Source organism: Hemiscyllium ocellatum, chromosome 45 (genome assembly GCF_020745735.1).
Source record: "Hemiscyllium ocellatum isolate sHemOce1 chromosome 45, sHemOce1.pat.X.cur, whole genome shotgun sequence".
NCBI classification, from domain to species: Eukaryota; Metazoa; Chordata; class Chondrichthyes; order Orectolobiformes; family Hemiscylliidae; genus Hemiscyllium; species Hemiscyllium ocellatum.
Genome location: NC_083445.1, coordinates 9,060,026 through 9,077,314, shown reverse-complemented (window position 1 = coordinate 9,077,314; position 17,289 = coordinate 9,060,026). Strand labels below are relative to the sequence as shown.

The window sequence follows — 17,289 nt, the reverse complement described above, 5'->3', positions numbered from 1 at the left end:
TGAAGGTGTCAATCGAGATCACTAACAAACTGAGTCATCGACAGAGGTAGTGACCAATAAAGCAAGACCCCTCCCCAAACTACAAGTGAACTCACCACACACCCTCAACCCCACTCCCACCCCCCCAGGAGCTTCCAATTTGGTAAACTTTGCAATATTGAAAAAAAGTTAAGACATAAAATAGACACCACAAATACTGGAAATCTGAAATTATATATAAAAAATTGCTGGGAAAGGCAGATCTGTGGAGAGAGAAACAGATTCAACTTTTTGAGTGGAACAGAACTTTTCGGGTAAAATAAGAAGTCATATTCCACTGAAAATGCAACCTCTGTTCTTCTCTGTACAGAGGCTGCCAGAAAATTCCCAGTACTTTTTTAATGGCTTGAAATGAAAGGAGGATTCCATAGTTTGCCAGATCAGTTATACACACCTTTCCAAGTTACAATCAGAATTGTGCAAGGCTAACACGGTGAGACAGGAATGTGGGACAACAATGCATAAAGATAGTTTTTTTTCCCCCTTTCCTAACCGGTTTTAAAAGCGCTACTGTCCAGTGTCTACTCCAAGTGACCGTGGATTAACTGCGTCACTGGCTGAGAGCAAAGACATCACTGTGTCCTCATCGAACATCGAGGCCACCTTGTGGCTCAGGAAGATAGTATCCCCTAAATCTGAGCCAGAAACTCCAGCTTCATCTCTCCAGGACTTAGAGCCATACAGCACAGAAACAGACCCTTCACTTCAACCAGAACATGTCAAACATAATCCCAAACTAAACCAGTCCCACCTGCCTGCTGCTGGCCTATATCTCTCCAAGTCTTCCTTATTTATTTGCTTATCCAAATGTCTTTTAAATGTTGTAACTGTACCCACATCCACCACCACTTCCTCATTCCACACACAAACCAAACCTGTGTGTAAGAAATGTGTCCCTCATGTCTTTTTAAAAAATCCTTCTCTTCTCACTTTAAAAATGTGCCCCCCCCCGCCCCCGATCATGAAATCCCTATTGTTGGGAAAAGACAACTACCATTAACCCTATCTGTACCCCTCATGATTTTATAAACCTCTAATAAGGTCACCTCTCAATCTTCAATGCTCCTGTGAAAAAAGTCCCAGCCTTTCTTTATAACTCAAACCTGGCAACATGCTGGTAAATCTCTTCTGAACCCTCTCGAGCTTAATAATGACCTTCCTATAACTGGGCGATCAGAACTGGACACAGTACTCCAGAACAGGCCTCACCAATGTCTGTACAACCTTAACATAATGTCCCAACTCCTATACTCAAAGGATTGAGTAATGAAGGCTAAATGCCTTGTTCACCATCCTGTCCATATTGTTGGTCATGGAAGGGGTATTCACGATGTAACACTGCCCCAACTACTCCGCATTGAGGGTGAGAGAGTGAGAGTGAGTGTGTGTGTGTGTGTGTGTGTGTGTGTGTGTGTGTGTGTGTGTGTGTGTGTGTGAGAGAGAGAAGCTACAAATAAAGAAAATGAAACAGCGTTTAGAGACACAGTTTCTAGCAGAGTTTGCTGAATTTTAATTAACGTTCTACTTCCTAATAAAGCCAACATCTAAGGTCACATAAACACTGGGTTTATTGTGTGTTTGTGGCCTGGAATTTAGCAGATCTTCATGGATAACAAAGGATGGTCAGGACACAGGATGAAGCCTATTGCTTCTGTAACCCAGAGTATATGAGAAAGCTTCAATCACATCAAGGGAAAGGATTTGATATACAAGAGGCCACTGGGTCACCTTACTCCACATTATAGGAGCAGATAACATTGAAATGTATCTACTAGCTTTGTCTTTCAAAATTACAAGCATGAACTTTGGTCCAATTGGTTTCAGCATCCATTGTTCCGTTTAGGCTGTAGGATAAAGATCTATTATACAATCGGAGTTTCAGTTTTAGCCAATCCATTGCATGACAGAATTGTGCAGCACAGGTAAAGGCCATTCGCTCCACTGTGCCCATGTTAGCTCTTTGGTAGAGTTTTCCAAATAATTCCATTTCCCAATACTCCTTTCCTATTGCAAATATTTGTGCAATCCCTTTGGAAAGTTACTCCTGAACTTGCTTCCAGCTCCCTCTTGGGCACATCACAACTCAACACCATCTCTGTCATTTTTGCCAGTTTGTGTCTGTGTTACCAGCCTTGCCATCTACTCTGTTGACCATCTTCACCTTTTGAACGCATATCAAAATTTCATCTTAGCTTTCTCTGCTCCAAGCAGAGCAAACAGAGTCACTCCATTGTGTCCGTTGACCTGCAGTCCCTCAATCCCCGGTCCTGTTCTAGTCAATCAGTCAATCCCATCTGCTCCCTCTCCAAGGCCTGTCCAGCCTTGCTAAAGTGTGGCACTTTGAACTGAACAGAGTGGTGCACTTGGGACCAACGCAGTCTTAAAGGTTTACCATAACATACTGGCTGAATAGTTCCCCGAAAGATTGGGGGATTGATTAGCACAGTTGCTGGGATCAGGTTACCATGAAAGTCCTGCTTTTTCAGCCTTGCCCAAGCTACAGTGACCCTCAGGTCAACCTCACCACTAGTCGTGGCTCTCTCTGTCTAAGGAGAGAGCAGCCCCCGGGACTATAGTGACTCTCCCTAAAGGTTTCCCCGTGTACGTACCAGGTCTTTGATCCATTTAGTGTGTAAGTGTTGCTGCTCTTGTTGTACCTTGCCTTGGTCTCCATGCTCGAAGGGTCACTTCCATGGTTTGGCTCCGTTAGACCGAAGCAGCCCAACAACTCCCCTTTGGCTGCAAGAATAGGAGGGCGGGGAAACACAAGACAGTGATTCAATCATCTTGCAGCAACTTACAGCAAAGCTACTGGTCAGAGGCGGCAGACTGGGTCACCCACCTAGTTTCGGGAGGTATTTTAGCTTCTGTGCTTCTGTGCCGTAGGCTGCGATTGGGTGCATTACCAGTGAGGACTGGACACTCATTACTGACCGATAACTGCTGTCCACCCGCTCCACTTCTCGTGCAATCAACCCGTAGGCTACGTATGAGGTGCCAGCACACCCATAGCCTGGAATCAGAGAATCTCTAATAATTAAACTTGAATTCTTTTACTGAGGATCTAATCCTAGTCATCAAACAGCTTTCAAATAAATACAGAGAAACAAACAGCTCTATATAATCTTTTCAAACTGCAGTTCAGGGTTTAACCGAAGGGTCCGTTACCTTTAATCGTCGAGCCCAATACGCCCAGTTCTCCCATTTCCGATAGGATTTCACGATGAAACACTAGATAGAATTAAGAATGGTGCAGAAGACAGATTAGAAGACAATCTCATTTGGATATAGGCTAAAACAGAACACAAGACTAACGACAAGTATCTTTCATCCAATAGGCCAACCCAAACAAACAAGGACAATACCCGACTGAACCCCAGTCTGTGCTGAGTTGGCTAATTTCAATGGGTTTGACAAATTAGCCCCAGCGTCCCTAACATGGGCTTTCCTACAGGGTGGTGGACAACAGCAGTTCAAGAAGGCAGCTCACCGACACCTTCTTAAGGGGCAACTAGGGATGGCCGGGTAAATGTTAGCCAGCCAGGAATGCCCACTTCCCATGAGTAAATAAAATAATGCCAACATGGGAAGGAGTTGTAGTGTAAACGGTTTGTAGTATTTTAGAACTGGCTTCATTCTATAGGCTACCCAAGAAATAGGGGAGGAAGTTCACAGAGAATTTACCGAGGACCATGAGCTACAGAATAATTATAGTGGGAGAACTTTATTATTCTAACGTAGGCATGGGTAGAATCGACATAAAGGGCAGAGTGGGTCATGAATTCCTGAATGTGTTCGGGAGAATTTTCTGAATCGATACGTCTCACAATGAGAACTTATTTATGGATTTGAATTGAAAGGAGAATTGCTCCCCCACCTCCAAACTTCCAAGCCCAGAAATTTCAGGCAGCGAGAATATTAAAAACACCCTTTCAGTTAAATTCCCTACACCCACCACCTCTTGTGTTTGTTGGGTTGGGAATCAGAGTTTTGGCTATAGGTACTGCCTTTGTATCCAAATCCAAATATTGTCTCTCAACTCCCTTTGTGCGACCTCCCTACAAACACAGAGCCTGGCTTCCCCATGCCCAATTACAGTGCTCTGCCAACAGAGGCCATCCCTTCAGTTGCCCAAGCTCGGCTCTACCCTATGGAATTCCATCTTTAAATATCATTTCTCCACTTTGCGTTCTCCAGCTTAAATAGGTAAAACAAACCTCTGGTTTAGCCAATGGTATTGATATTTCCTTCTTAATGCAATTTTTGCCTGACTAAGTTCCTACAGTGAGCTTTGGTTATGTTTTATTTCAGTAAAAAAAAAGCTTTGTTTAATTAACTACTTGCATTTAAACAATGTTGGTCACATGACTGTATCATTCCTGTATGAATGGGTTTGAATCCCATTCCAGGACTTGTTAGGCCAAAGAAGATGCATTCATAACACGGCCAAATCAGTCCGATCTGTAAATCCTTCCAAAGTACCTCATTGGCAGGCAGTAAAAGTGGGAGAGTATCCTGGTCAGTCTTGAGGTGGAAGGAAATTGGAACCTCCCCCATTGAAAATCCATAACTCCAGCCTACAACGCACACATTACAACCACAGGATTCCTCAGACTCCTTGCTGAGTGAGATTTTCTCAGTCAGGTAGTCTTGTTGGACAGATTAGTGCCAACAGCACAGGGTTCAATCCCTGGTTGGGCTGAGGTACCTGCCCTCGAGGCCAAAACACGGAACGTTTCAAGCTGTAGTTCTTAGGGCTAAAGGGACCAAAAGGGTTTGGGGGAGAAAGCGGGAACAGGGGACAGAGTTGGATGATCAGCCACGACCACATTGACTGGTGCAGCAGGCTCGAAGGGTCGAATGGCCTACTCTTCGGAAAACATCTCGGAACTAACAGCCAGACTTCTCTGACCACTGGGATTCATGACAGTCACGCTCAGCAACTCCGCACCAGAACAAAAGACCCATCATGTGCAAGTTACAGGATTCCATGCAAAGACTGTATGAAACCCTATATCGGACAAACAGGCAGACAACTCGTAATCTGCATCCACAAACACCAACTAGCCACTAAACGCCATGACCAGCTGTCCCTGGTAGCCGTACACACATATGACTAGGACCACAAATTCGACTCAGACAACCCAACAATCATCGGACATGCTAAACAAAGGACAGCCAGGGACTTTCTAGAGGCGTGGCACTCATCCACAGATTCCATTAACAAACACATTGACCTGGTCCCAATATACTGGCCTCTACAAACAATATCTGGAATGGGCTACCAAAAGCAGCAGGAATGGAACCAAATTACTTCCAGAAGACACAGCACAGCAGCGCTTCACAGGAAGCTCCAAAGCACTGAGGATGTCACCGAGACAGGAGACAAAATGTCTGTAAATCAACTTCCCAGCTCAGAGAACATACCCACACCCACGGCAACCAGCACCCGATCTAAAAATCTTTACACAAACCTCTAAGGTCTACTCCTGTTTCTGTGGCGCAGCAGGCCAGACAGCATCCGGAGAGCAGGAAAATCTTATGTTTTGGGTCAAAATGCCCTCCTCAGTCGAAACGTTGACTGTCCGACTCCTCGGATGCTGTCTGAGCGGCTGTGTTTTTCCAGCTCCACATCTATTGACTCTGACTCCCAGCATTTGCAGTCGTTACAGTCTCCTACCGCTGCTCCTCCTTTCTAGGTGTCTACGTTTCCTTCCTCTGCCTGTGGTGAAGGTGGTGGGTTGGGACTGGTCTTTAAACAGGAAAGAATGATAGACCAAACTGCTGAGGCTCTGGGAGTGGGATTGTTAAACATTGAAATCCCACAACGAGGGGGAATGCCTTGGGGACTCATGACACCAAACGGAAGAATCGAGTGCAAACCAATCAGCAGCCTCAGGTCAAACTCCATACCTTCGTTTCGGTTTGCCAGAAGAATCCTTGGCATCAGCTTTGATTGGCAATACTGGCGGAAAGTGTCTCGAATGAGAATTTCTTCTTCAGTCAGCTGACTTTCCAGGTTCAGAGGATCACGCCAGTCAAACTGGACCTTAGGCACTGTGGGGGAGAAAAAAAGACAAATTTTAAAAAAGAAATACCCAAACAAACCTTGTGACCGAGTTTGACATTAACGCAGGCTGTGTCAATTTCTGGTTAACTCCTACTATCTGCGGTTTCTTAACCACGAAATGCACTGCTCAAAGTTAATTGGGAGCACACCATTGCTCTGAATACAATGCAGAAGAAGTACTAAAGTGTAACGTGCACAAAGTAACATCAGTGCAATGAACTGCAAATCTCAACTTACATTTGGTCATTTTCTGCTCTTCCACCTTTTCATCTTTCTCTGTAAAGTGGGACAAAGAGGTAATTTCAGTAGCGAGTTCTGAACGGTTGTGGACTCCTGTACCATTATGAATTCTTAACCTTTATATAAGCCGTATCATTGACGTCGCTTCCTGGTAAAAAAATAAACTCCATGTTTAAGCAATGGAGGTGTAGCCAAAGGCCAATCTATGTCCTTTGAGAAGTTAGACATTTTGTAGAACCGACCGGGTGATCAAACATGATCATAACCCAGAAATGGCATCTATTTTTCATTGGGTGCAGTGGCGAGGGCGATGTTTATTTCCTCTCCCTAATCCCCTTCTGGAAGGTGGTGATGGGCTTCCTTCTTGAACCACTGGGTGTAGATAGACCCACGGTGCCCTTAGGGTATGCATTCCAGAATTTTCACTGACTAACGTCGGAGAATCCAGATGAATCTAATTGCAGGTTCTCATGCCATTTCTTTGGATAGAAAACCCCCAGCTTGGTCCCTCAAGTAGGTACAAAGAATAGGTGTAATCTTACTCACTGTAACTTTGCTCCAAAAAAAAACACGCACAGTTTTAGATTAGATTAGATTACTTACAGTGTGGAAACAGGCCCTTCGGCCCAACAAGTCCACACTGACCCGCCGAAGCACAACCCACCCATTCCCCTACATTTACCCCTTTACCTAACACTATGGGCAATTTCCCATGGCCAATTCACCTAACCTGCACATCTTTGGACTGTGGGAGGAAACCGGAGCACCCGGAGGAAACCCACGCAGACACGGGGAGAATGTGCAAACTCCACACAGTCAGTCGCCTGAGTCGGGAATTGAACCCGGGTCCCTGGTGCTGTGAGGCAGCAGTGCTAACCAGTGTGCCACCGTGTTGTTATTTAGTTATTGGATACAACTGAACTGGGTCTTCTTAGTAAGGAAGAGCTTTACGTTCTGCTGCTGTTGAAACCATCGGGCAAAAAAAAGTTAAAAAGAAATCTCAATCTGTTCCTGAGTTGTTACAGTTCACAACTGACAATTCCACTGACCTCAGTACCAGCAGCACAATGTTCTTGCTACGTGACTACAGCTTAAATTGCAGTTTACACTGGCAATGTCTGCACCTTTTGAGAGGCAGACTACTTCCTTCAGTTTTAAAGGCCAAAAGATGAACTTCAAAATCAGAACTGCACCAGCCTCAACATCTTAATACAGAGGAACCTCGATTATCCGAGGGAAATACTCTCCACCCGCGTCCTTCCAATAATCGTGCTTCCTCTGTATGCAAAATCAAATGTCCTCAATATGTTGGATGGAGTTTGTAAAACTCAGTGGACACAGGGAGCCATTCTCAGGGAAAGTCTGGGAAGGGGAGAGTGAAAATGGATAATTGTAATTAACGTGCGCATCTAACGAATTGGACTCTCTTTGAGCTGGCAATCAGAATTGTAGGTTCTGGCTAATAGTGAAGAATTAATAACCTGATCCCCATATCCTTTCGAGGCATCAAGTGTTAAGAGCCATTTAAGAGATTTCAAAAGAATTATCAAACCTGATGAATGCACCAGATTTCTGTGGTTCTGAGAGGTTACTGGTGATGGCACTGAGTGAACAAACAATATTTAAATCAAATTTCATTGTAAAGATCACAACTAGATCACCTCTCGATCTTTCTCTATACCTTCTCTGTAGCTGGAACACTATATTCTGCATTCTGTCCTATTACCCTGATGTACTTCTGTAAGGTATTTGTCTGGATAGCATGCAAAACAATACTTTTCACTGGGAAAGCTCAGCAGGTCTGGCAGCATCTGTGAAGAGAAACCTGAGTTAATGTTTTGGGCCCGGTGACCCTTCCTCAGAAACTGTTGAGGAAGGGTCAGTGGACCCGAAACGTTAAACTCTGATTTCCCTTCATAGATGCTGCCAGACTTGCTGAGCTTTTCCAGCAACTTCTGTTTTTGTTTCTGATTTACAGCATCCTGCAGTTCTTTTGGTTTTTAATTGTAATACTTTTCACTACAGTACATGTAGTATCTCAGGACATGTGACAAAGAGATCAGATTCCCTACAGTGTGGAAACAGGCCCTTCGGCCCAACAAATCCACACCGACCTTCCGAAGAGTTATCCATCCCCTAGACCCATTTCCCCTTGACTAATGCACCTAACACGGTGGGCAATTTAGCACGGCCAATTCACCTGCCCTGCACATCTTTGGACTGCGGGAGGAAACCCATGCAGACATGGGGAGAATGTACAAACTCCACACAGACAGTCGCCCAAGGCTGGAATAGAACCTGGGACCTGAGACAGCAATGCTAACAATGATAAATCAAATCAATCCAACCACTACCCAATCAAATGGTGGGGTGTATAAAATTAAAAGAGGCATAGATTGGGTGGACAGGAAGAAACTGTTTTCCCTTGATGGAGGGAAGAATGACCAGAGGACATAGCGTTAAGGTAAGGGGCAGGAAGAAACTTTTTTTTTTGTCCCACCCAGAGAGTTGTGGGAAACTGGAACCCGCTGCCTGTCAGGGTGGTAGATGCAGAAATCCTCATAACATTGCGATGTATTTGCGATGCCAACGCTATGGACCAAATGCTGAAAAACGGGACTAGAACAGGTGGTCACTTTTGACCAACGTGGATGTGACAGGTTTTGTTCTGTGCTGTTAAGCTGTTCCTGTCAAGGGGGTGAAATGTTAAAATCTCCATGTCATACGAGAACAAATCTACAGGCCAAGGTAAGTTTCAATAAATGTTTAGGCAGTTGGATTACTCATTCACAACACGGATTTTACTGTAGACTGACCCAGTGACTCTACAGCAAAAATAAATGTCAAAGTAGAATTGCTGACTTCTTTTTTTTAAATTGCTGCTTCCATTCCAGGAGATGATACTGCAGTATCCCAGCAAAGAGTCACTTTTAAGTGGTTGACTCACACACACATTAGCTATTAAACTGGCATTTAAGTCAGACTGAGAATTAGAAATTCTTCCCTATTGGGTAAAATTAGCTGGTGCTCATAGATTAGATATCAGACTTCCATTACTGGGGCCTGAATTCAAACCCAAACCCAAGACTCCTTGATCTGTTCGCACCATGTACGAGGGTAAATCTGGGCAACCTGAATTTAATAACGGCACAAAGCGGTCTGAGCTAAAAGAGGCCATGACACAGGCTGTGTGGCATTTGGAAAAATATCACCAATGTTGAACAGCGGTGTTACAACGCAGTCCATCATACTTCTACTTGTATCTGTTTTCAAATGACCCACCTCGTCTAATCCAGTTTGCTCAAATAAAAACTGCATATTCCCCTAACGGAAACTAGGTAGTTTCCCTGGAATAGCATATGGATTGCTGTTCCAATAATGGTTTGCGGCTGCAAGTTCCTCATTCGAGAAAACCATTTTTCACTTCCCCTTTCCTAATTTGCTTTCTCAGAAGGGTCGAGACAACAATTTCTTTTCATTTACAGTGTCATAAGATGTTGGAGCAGAAGTCGGCCATTGGGCCCATCAACTGTAAACTGGAAGACTTCTATCAGGTCACTTTGCAACTTTTGAGTTTCTATGAAAAAAGGGAAAAGTCTGAAGGGTCACTGGACTCGAACCGTTCACTCTGCATCCTCACCACAGATGCTGCCTGACCTGTTGAGTTTCTCCAACAATTTCAGTTTTTGTGCCTAACTCCTTTGTACCTCACTTCCTGAATCATCCGACTGAACCAACACTGTGCCTCTTGTATTGTTTTCATATCAACAATGGTGTTTTCAAAATTGCCCCCAGGAGGCAGACTCTGCCACTGGTTCAGTGTCACCTCTTCTTTTTTTATTCTGTACTCCAGCATGCAACGCAAAAGATTGATTCATTTTTTTAAAAAAAATTGACTCATCAACTCATTGATTCATCCTACATTTAATAACACACAATAAAGAGGGATTGTAACTAAAACGTTGATTATGTCTGGAGAGTTCAGAACAACAGGACTTTGTCTCAGAATAAAGGGTCCACCATTTACGATGGAAATGAGAAATTTCTTAGCATCATAGAGATGTACAGATGGAAACAGACCCTTCAGTCCAATTTGTCCATGCCGACCAGATATCCTGAGCTTTGAAGTTCTCTACCCGAGATCTCAGTTGTTAAGTTCAAGATCGGGATTGTTACATTTTTGGACTTTAAAGGAGTGAAAAGATCAGCTGGAAACATAGCCTTGGGGACAATGATCAGCCATAATCTTACTGACTGACAGAGGGTCTCATGCAAGGCGAAAAGTGGTGACAAAGGTATCTTTTTTTTTTAAGTGATACTCACATTTACAGTTTAAAAACACACATTTCTAGTTTCTGAGTTCCAAATTAAGTGACTTGCCATTGTCACCACAATGGAGGTTTCTTCTTGAGAGAAGAAACAGAACGGGGGCACTATTTACAAATAAGAGCACTCCCATTCAGAGGCAGAGATAGACATATATTTTTCTTTCAGAGGATGTATGTAAATAGTTACAAGCTTTGGGTTACGCCAGTAGGACAGACATGTCTGCCTGTCTAACTTCTGCCTATTCTAGTTAATTATGTTCATACACACAAGTGTAGGTAAGGAAGGAAGAGTGGACGGAATTCTCCAAACTTGGTGGAATCCCCACCTGCAAGAAAAGGCAAAACAAGCAGCTGCAAATTGCTTAATATGTGAAAAGCATAATCACAGATAAAGGAGTATAATGTCCTACAGATGCAACTCCATTCCAAGTGCTCCTCTTAATACTATCCAGTTAGATTTTATCAAGTTATCTAGATGTCATTATTATAAGTATTGTTGAGTGATAATCGATGTATTTAGTAAATGGATTGAAGCTTATCCCTGTACTGACTGCACAGCAACAACTACTTGTAAAATTCTACTACGTGAAATCGCACCCAGATTTGGAATACCAGTAACGGTCTCTTCTGATAATGGCCCCCATTTCTGTGCAGAGCTAAACAAGTCACTCTGTGAGAGTTTGAATATGAATAAAAAATTCCATTGTGCCAACCATCTCCGAGCAACGGGAATTGTAGAAAGAGCCAACGGTACCCTAAAAGGTCAGCTAAGCAAGTTGGTCGAAGAAACGGGCCTTAATTGGCTGCAAGTACTCCCATTGCCTTTTTTAATATGAGAACCATGACACAGAAAGACGGGTTTCTCGACGGCTGAACCGAGATAGGGACAGCCCCTGAGGACTCCCTGGTCTGCACCCTGTTGATGTGCACGTCATGGCAGAAGAGATGCACAGGTACTGATTAAGCTGACCAAAGCATTGCAGTCTTATCATCAACAGGTCAAAGAAGCCTACTGAGAACCAGGGAAGGAAGAAGGAAGAGCTCCAATGTTTAAAGACTGAAGGGTCTGTTTCCATGCTGTACATCTCTATGACGTGAAGAAATTTCTCATTTCCATCGTAAATGGTGGACCCTTTATCCTGAGACAAAATCCCGTTGTTCTGGTGACTCTGTACTATTGAAAGACTTCAATCGTGAAAAATTTGGCCCCTGCTGGACAGGTCGTTATCAAGTTCTTCTGACAACTGAAACAGCAGTAAAAGTAGAAGGACGTTCAACATCGGTCTACAAAAGACATTGTAAGTTTGTATACCCCTCACAATCTTAGTGTCAGTACTGATACAGGCACCCAATGAAAACCTAACCCAAATACATGCGCCCAGATGTAACCAACTCTTCTGTGATATCTCAGACCGGCTAAAACTCCAATGTAACTGTATAACTGAAACCTGTACTAATACCATTGGAAGTCATGAATGCAGCTGCCCAGCTGAAACTCAAACTACTCACATTGTGTATCCAAACATCATTCGTGACCTTATTGTCATCCTCGCAACATTTCCATGCTAGTCATCATGAGATGGCACAATTCCATAACCTCATCCACTCCTTCAACGAAAGACTGTTACTTTGAAACGTTTGTTTGTTCCTCTCTCAAAATGAACCGTACAGATCGCAGTATTGAGCACATAGTACTGAAATCACCAAACCCTAAGGCACCTATTGCCATGAGACTTATCACCCACACCTTCTCGACGGAATCCTCTCCTAGCCAACCTCCCGCCACTGACAGAAATACCTTTAACATGTTTCCTGTATTCAGTAGCTACTGTAATTAACAAGACAAGCTGAAAAGATGAAGAAAGACCAAAAATACTATGCACTCCCCATCCTCCTGTTACTAATGGTTTCTTTATTCAAACTAAATCCCTGAATCATGTGTTATCTGCTCACTGTATCATTCTGATGTACAGTGTATAAATAGGACTCACTCACTTATGCAATCCCTTATTTGTGATGGAGAACCCATTCAATAGCAGAAGCACGTCATTGTGTGAAGTGCACTAACAAACCTGAAGGACTCATCGTTAACTTTGTTCTGCTGTTAGAATGATGCATTGAAAAAACTTTTGGTCCCCATGACATGGGGCAAGTAAAGCAGCTCTCGCTCTGAGTGGACTCGTCATTCACTCACAGAAGTGCACCTATGGAACTCCTTTTAGCCTTCATTGACGATGCGAAAACAATGCCCACCCATATTTACCCAATGACTGCAACGGACGTTATGCCCTAGCATACACCCTACCACTTTTTACCCTCCACCATGAAGTAGATGATGAATGGAACGCCCACCAACCTGTGAATCAGTACGGAACACAAAGTAAAGGAAAGACAAAACAGGACTGACCCAACTTCTTCCATCAACAAACCGGTTGCTGGGAAGCCTTATTCCTGGCTGCGGTGTTGAAATGGCCCTAGATCAGACAAGTGACCTTGTTTATAATGTCAAAAAACTTGCCAACTCAACAGCCATGCTTTGAAACTGGTGAACAAAGGGTTACAGGAGACCCGGATGATGATGCTTCAGAACCGGCTAGTGCTAGATATCCTCCTTGCTAAAGAAGGAGGCGCTTGTTCAGTCATTGGCCCGCAATGTTACGCCTACATTGTCTTTTGGGAAATCATCATTTTGGACGACACAGATGTTATCAACAAAACGGGTCAAGATGCAGGGAAGAAACCTGCCCCAGCATCGTCCGATTCATGTGGATGGGGTGTTACTTGCTGGCTATGGTCGCTGTGCGAACGGATGGTGTGGGACATACTGATAATCCTTGGTCTCATCCTAGGAATATATATTGTCATCCACTAGTGCATGAAATGGACCGTACATTGCTTTTCACCTAAGCCAGCGAGAAATCTGGTTAATCCACCCTTGTCTACCCCTGTACCTTCATGCCTGTAATTCCATGCTGAAATCTAATGTCTTTTAGACTCTGCTCCTCTGGAAGATGACTGGCCAGAGGGGCTACTTGACTTATTGAGAATACCAATCGACTAAATGGACTAATTATACTTGTATAAGCTATGTAGTTGTCATGAAATGACAAAAAGAGGGAATGAGCAAGTCTATAGCCTTAAAACTTGTCCTTAAAAGTTCAGACTAAAATGTAATGTTGAATTATAGAACACATTTGCTGCACACTAGAAAATAGGCAAGCAGGAAGGGTAAGGCAATTAAGAACATTTGCCAGAACATCAGTGAGTCTGTGTAAACAGGATGCCAAGTGATAACATTCATGGCTGTTCCTTTGTGAAATTAATAACTGTGTTTGATTCTGACCTCGAAACGAAACTCGATATCAGTTAACTTCTCTCCCAAATTATTGTCCTTCACTGCTATCCGTCTAGTTAAGATTATACAGTGCTTTTGTAAACTTTGTGTGTTAAGGAAGCCTGTTTGTGACAGTACAGCAGAGTTGCCTGCCAGGACTCAAAGGAAGAGCCATATCTTATTCTCCTGGGTTATTAGGACCTCGTTAGTTTAGCTTACAGGTATCAGTGTTATGTTGTAACAGTGATGCTATGGGTCAATAAAGGGGATGACTAAAATTAAACAGACACATCGACCTGGACCCCACATACAAACTACTACAGCTGAAACTGACACCCGGAAGCGGCAAGAACAAACCACTATAAATACCAGAAGAAACATCAAAGCAGCGCTTCACAGAAGGCTCCAATAGCACTGATGATGTTCCCTAGCCAGGGAACGAAACGTTTGCAGCAAAAACTTCCAGTTCGGCGAACAGAACCACAATAAAATTAAACTAAACTGTCTGTAAGAATTTTTTTTTATTCCAGACTACCAAGAGTACCATCTCCATGATGAACCAAGAGAGGTTTATAGGTTGAGTCCACAAGGGATTGCCTGGGCCATCGCATATCTGTACTTTAACAGAACGAGGGACACTATTTACAAATAAGGCCTCTCCCATTCAAAGGCAGAGATAGGCATATATTTTTCTTTCAGAGGATGTGGAGTGTGAGAATCTCTTCCCCAGAATGGAAGAGGTGGGCCATTGAATATTTACATTCTGGATCAGCGGAGCTAGAAGAGCACAGCAGTTCAGGCAACATCCAAAGTGCAGCAAAATCGACGTTTCGGGCAAAAGCCCTTCATCAGGAATCATTGCTCATTGAATATTTACAAGTCCGCTTCGACCAGAAAGATACTGGGGCTCCTACATTCTCAAGCCAAACATTATGGAGTGATCATTATCACAGGAAAGGAAGTCATTTGTCCATTAAAGTGTTCTCGATATCTCTACCTAACTACTTTGCCATTTTAAAGCAGCCCCAGATTGAAATGAGCATCTAGGGGGTGATTTTAATTCAGTGCTGGGGAATGGCTCTTACTTTCACACCCCCCCAACTTCTCTTTAAACTTTTACCTAAAGATACAATAGAGGGATTGGAAGTTTGCACAAGAACAGAAATACCAGCCCCGCTTCTCTCTTCCAACACTTGGATGTGAGCATAAGAGGTCCAGTTAGTAAGTTTGCAGATGACACCTAAATTGGAGGTGTGGTGGACAGTGAAGAGGGTTAGCTCAGATTACAACAGGACCTGGACCAGATGGGCCAATGGGCTGAGAAGTGGCAGATGGAGTTTAATTCAGATAAATGTGAGGTGCTGCATTTTGGGAAAGCAAATCTTAGCAGGACTTATACACTTAATGGTAAGGTCCTAGGGAGTATTGCTGAACAGAGACCCTGGAGTGCAGGTGGAAAGTGGAGTCGCAGGTAGGTAGGATAGTAAAGAAGGCGTTTGGTATGCTTTCCTTTATTGGTCAGAATACTGAGTACAGGAATTGGGAGGTCATGTTACAGCTGTACAGGACATTGGTTAGGCTGGAATATTGCGTGCAATTCTGGTCTTCTTCCTATCGAAAAGATGTTGTAAAACTTGAAAGGGTTCAGAAAAGATTTACAAGGATGTTGCCAGGGTTGAAGGATCTGAGCTACAGGGAGAGGCTGAACAGGCTGGGGCTGTTTTCCCTGGAGCATCGGAGGCTGAGGGGTGACCTTATAGAGGTTTACAAAATTATGAGTGGCATGGATAGGATAAATAGGCAAAGTCTTTTCCCTGGGGTTGGGGAGTCCAGAACTAGAGGGCATAGGTTTAGGGTGAGAGGGGAAAGATATAAAAGAGACCTAAGGGGCAACTTTTTCATGCAGAGGGTGGTACGTGTATGGAATGAGCTGCCAGAGGGTGTGATGGAGGCTGGTACAATTGCAACATTTAAGAGGCATTTGGATGGGTATATGAATAGGAAGGGTTTGGAGGGATATGGGCCGGGTGCTGGCAGGTGGGACTAGATTGGGTTGGGATATCTGGTCGGCATGGACCGAAGGGTCTGTTTCCATGTTGTACATCTCTATGACCTCTTTTCAAAACATGTGTGTCTTTGGTGCCACATCTGAGCGTTTTATTTAATCTGGGTGTCACTGGCAAGGTCAACATTTACTGACTGGCTTGCTCGGCCATTTCAGAAGGCAGTTAGGAGTCAACCACATTTGCTGTGGAGCCACATGTAGGCTAAACTGGGCAAGGATGGCATATTCAAGTGAATCAGGTGGGTTTTTTTTAAATGACAGTCGATTCTCACCGTAGCTTTTACATTCCTGTTACTATTTAACTAAGTATTTAACTTTTTATGGCGGGGGCTGTAAGTATCGGAATTGCATTCCTAGTGCGTGACCTCTGGCCTCTGGATGACCATTGGCATGACCGCATATCACCAACTCGCAACCATCTGGGTGATTATAAAAAGAGAAATATGATTCCACGCTTGTCGAGGTCTTAGTACCTTCTAACGTCCCCGACCACGAGCAAAGTTACACAACAGTGACTAAGAATAAACGACCTCGTCTCTTTAAGCGAGGCAGCGCTTTGTGTAGGTAATGGGTGATATTAAAGGCCCGACTACCTTTGAAGGCTTTCGCCGTCCCCTGTGTCCTCAAGGAGCTGACGACGGCCGTGCGCCTGGCGGTGCCCAAGAAGCTCCGAGCCGCTTGTCTCAAGGCCATACTCAGATCTGTCAGGAGGCGGCCGGAACAGGTCAAGTGTAGCGCTATCGTCAAGATTATTTCCCCCACTCTCTAAGCACCTCCACAGGTCACAGCCCTCCGAGAAATAACTGTACAAAACAGTTATAAAGAATGTTTTTTGTTTAAAAAACCGTGAATAGACTTCCCCTCGACAGGGAAAAGGGAATCACCTGGAGGTTGTGTAACAACTTGAAACTGACACAACACTCGCTACACTGCGTTCCACCGAGGCGGACGTCACAATGGGTTGACTGGCAACCCCTGTAACCAATCGTTGTACGAACGTTCCAAACAGCCCCGCCTGACACAAAGAAGGACGGCGAAAGCGAGGCCCGGATAGGGTCAGCTACGAAGGCGTGAGATCAATCCCCGAAAATTATTTTCTTGCTGATCGGGGAAGGGAATTTGAACCTTTTCTTTCGGACAGGACACCGGCTCTTCGAAGGATGGCATGCCTCGTTCCCTTAACTGTTGTTTGGAAGTCCCAAGGTTCACCGCA

At 44.0% G+C, this 17,289-nt stretch overlaps 1 protein-coding gene across 1 annotated transcript in view; it reads right to left on the bottom strand.

Annotated features, from left to right (window-relative positions):
• Positions 1-17,040, bottom strand: part of LOC132835983 (glutaryl-CoA dehydrogenase, mitochondrial-like) — a 29,972-nt gene extending 12,932 nt beyond the window's left edge. The window contains exons 1-6 of the mRNA XM_060855160.1: positions 16,670-17,040; positions 6,347-6,385; positions 5,953-6,096; positions 3,208-3,270; positions 2,882-3,052; positions 2,649-2,778 (exon numbers count right to left, since the gene is read on the bottom strand). Of these exons, the coding sequence (XP_060711143.1) occupies positions 2,649-2,778; positions 2,882-3,052; positions 3,208-3,270; positions 5,953-6,096; positions 6,347-6,385; positions 16,670-16,769 (647 nt within the window). The 5' untranslated portion in view covers positions 16,770-17,040. The remainder of the gene's footprint in view (positions 1-2,648; positions 2,779-2,881; positions 3,053-3,207; positions 3,271-5,952; positions 6,097-6,346; positions 6,386-16,669) is intronic.
• Between the last annotated feature and the right edge of the window lie 249 nt (positions 17,041-17,289).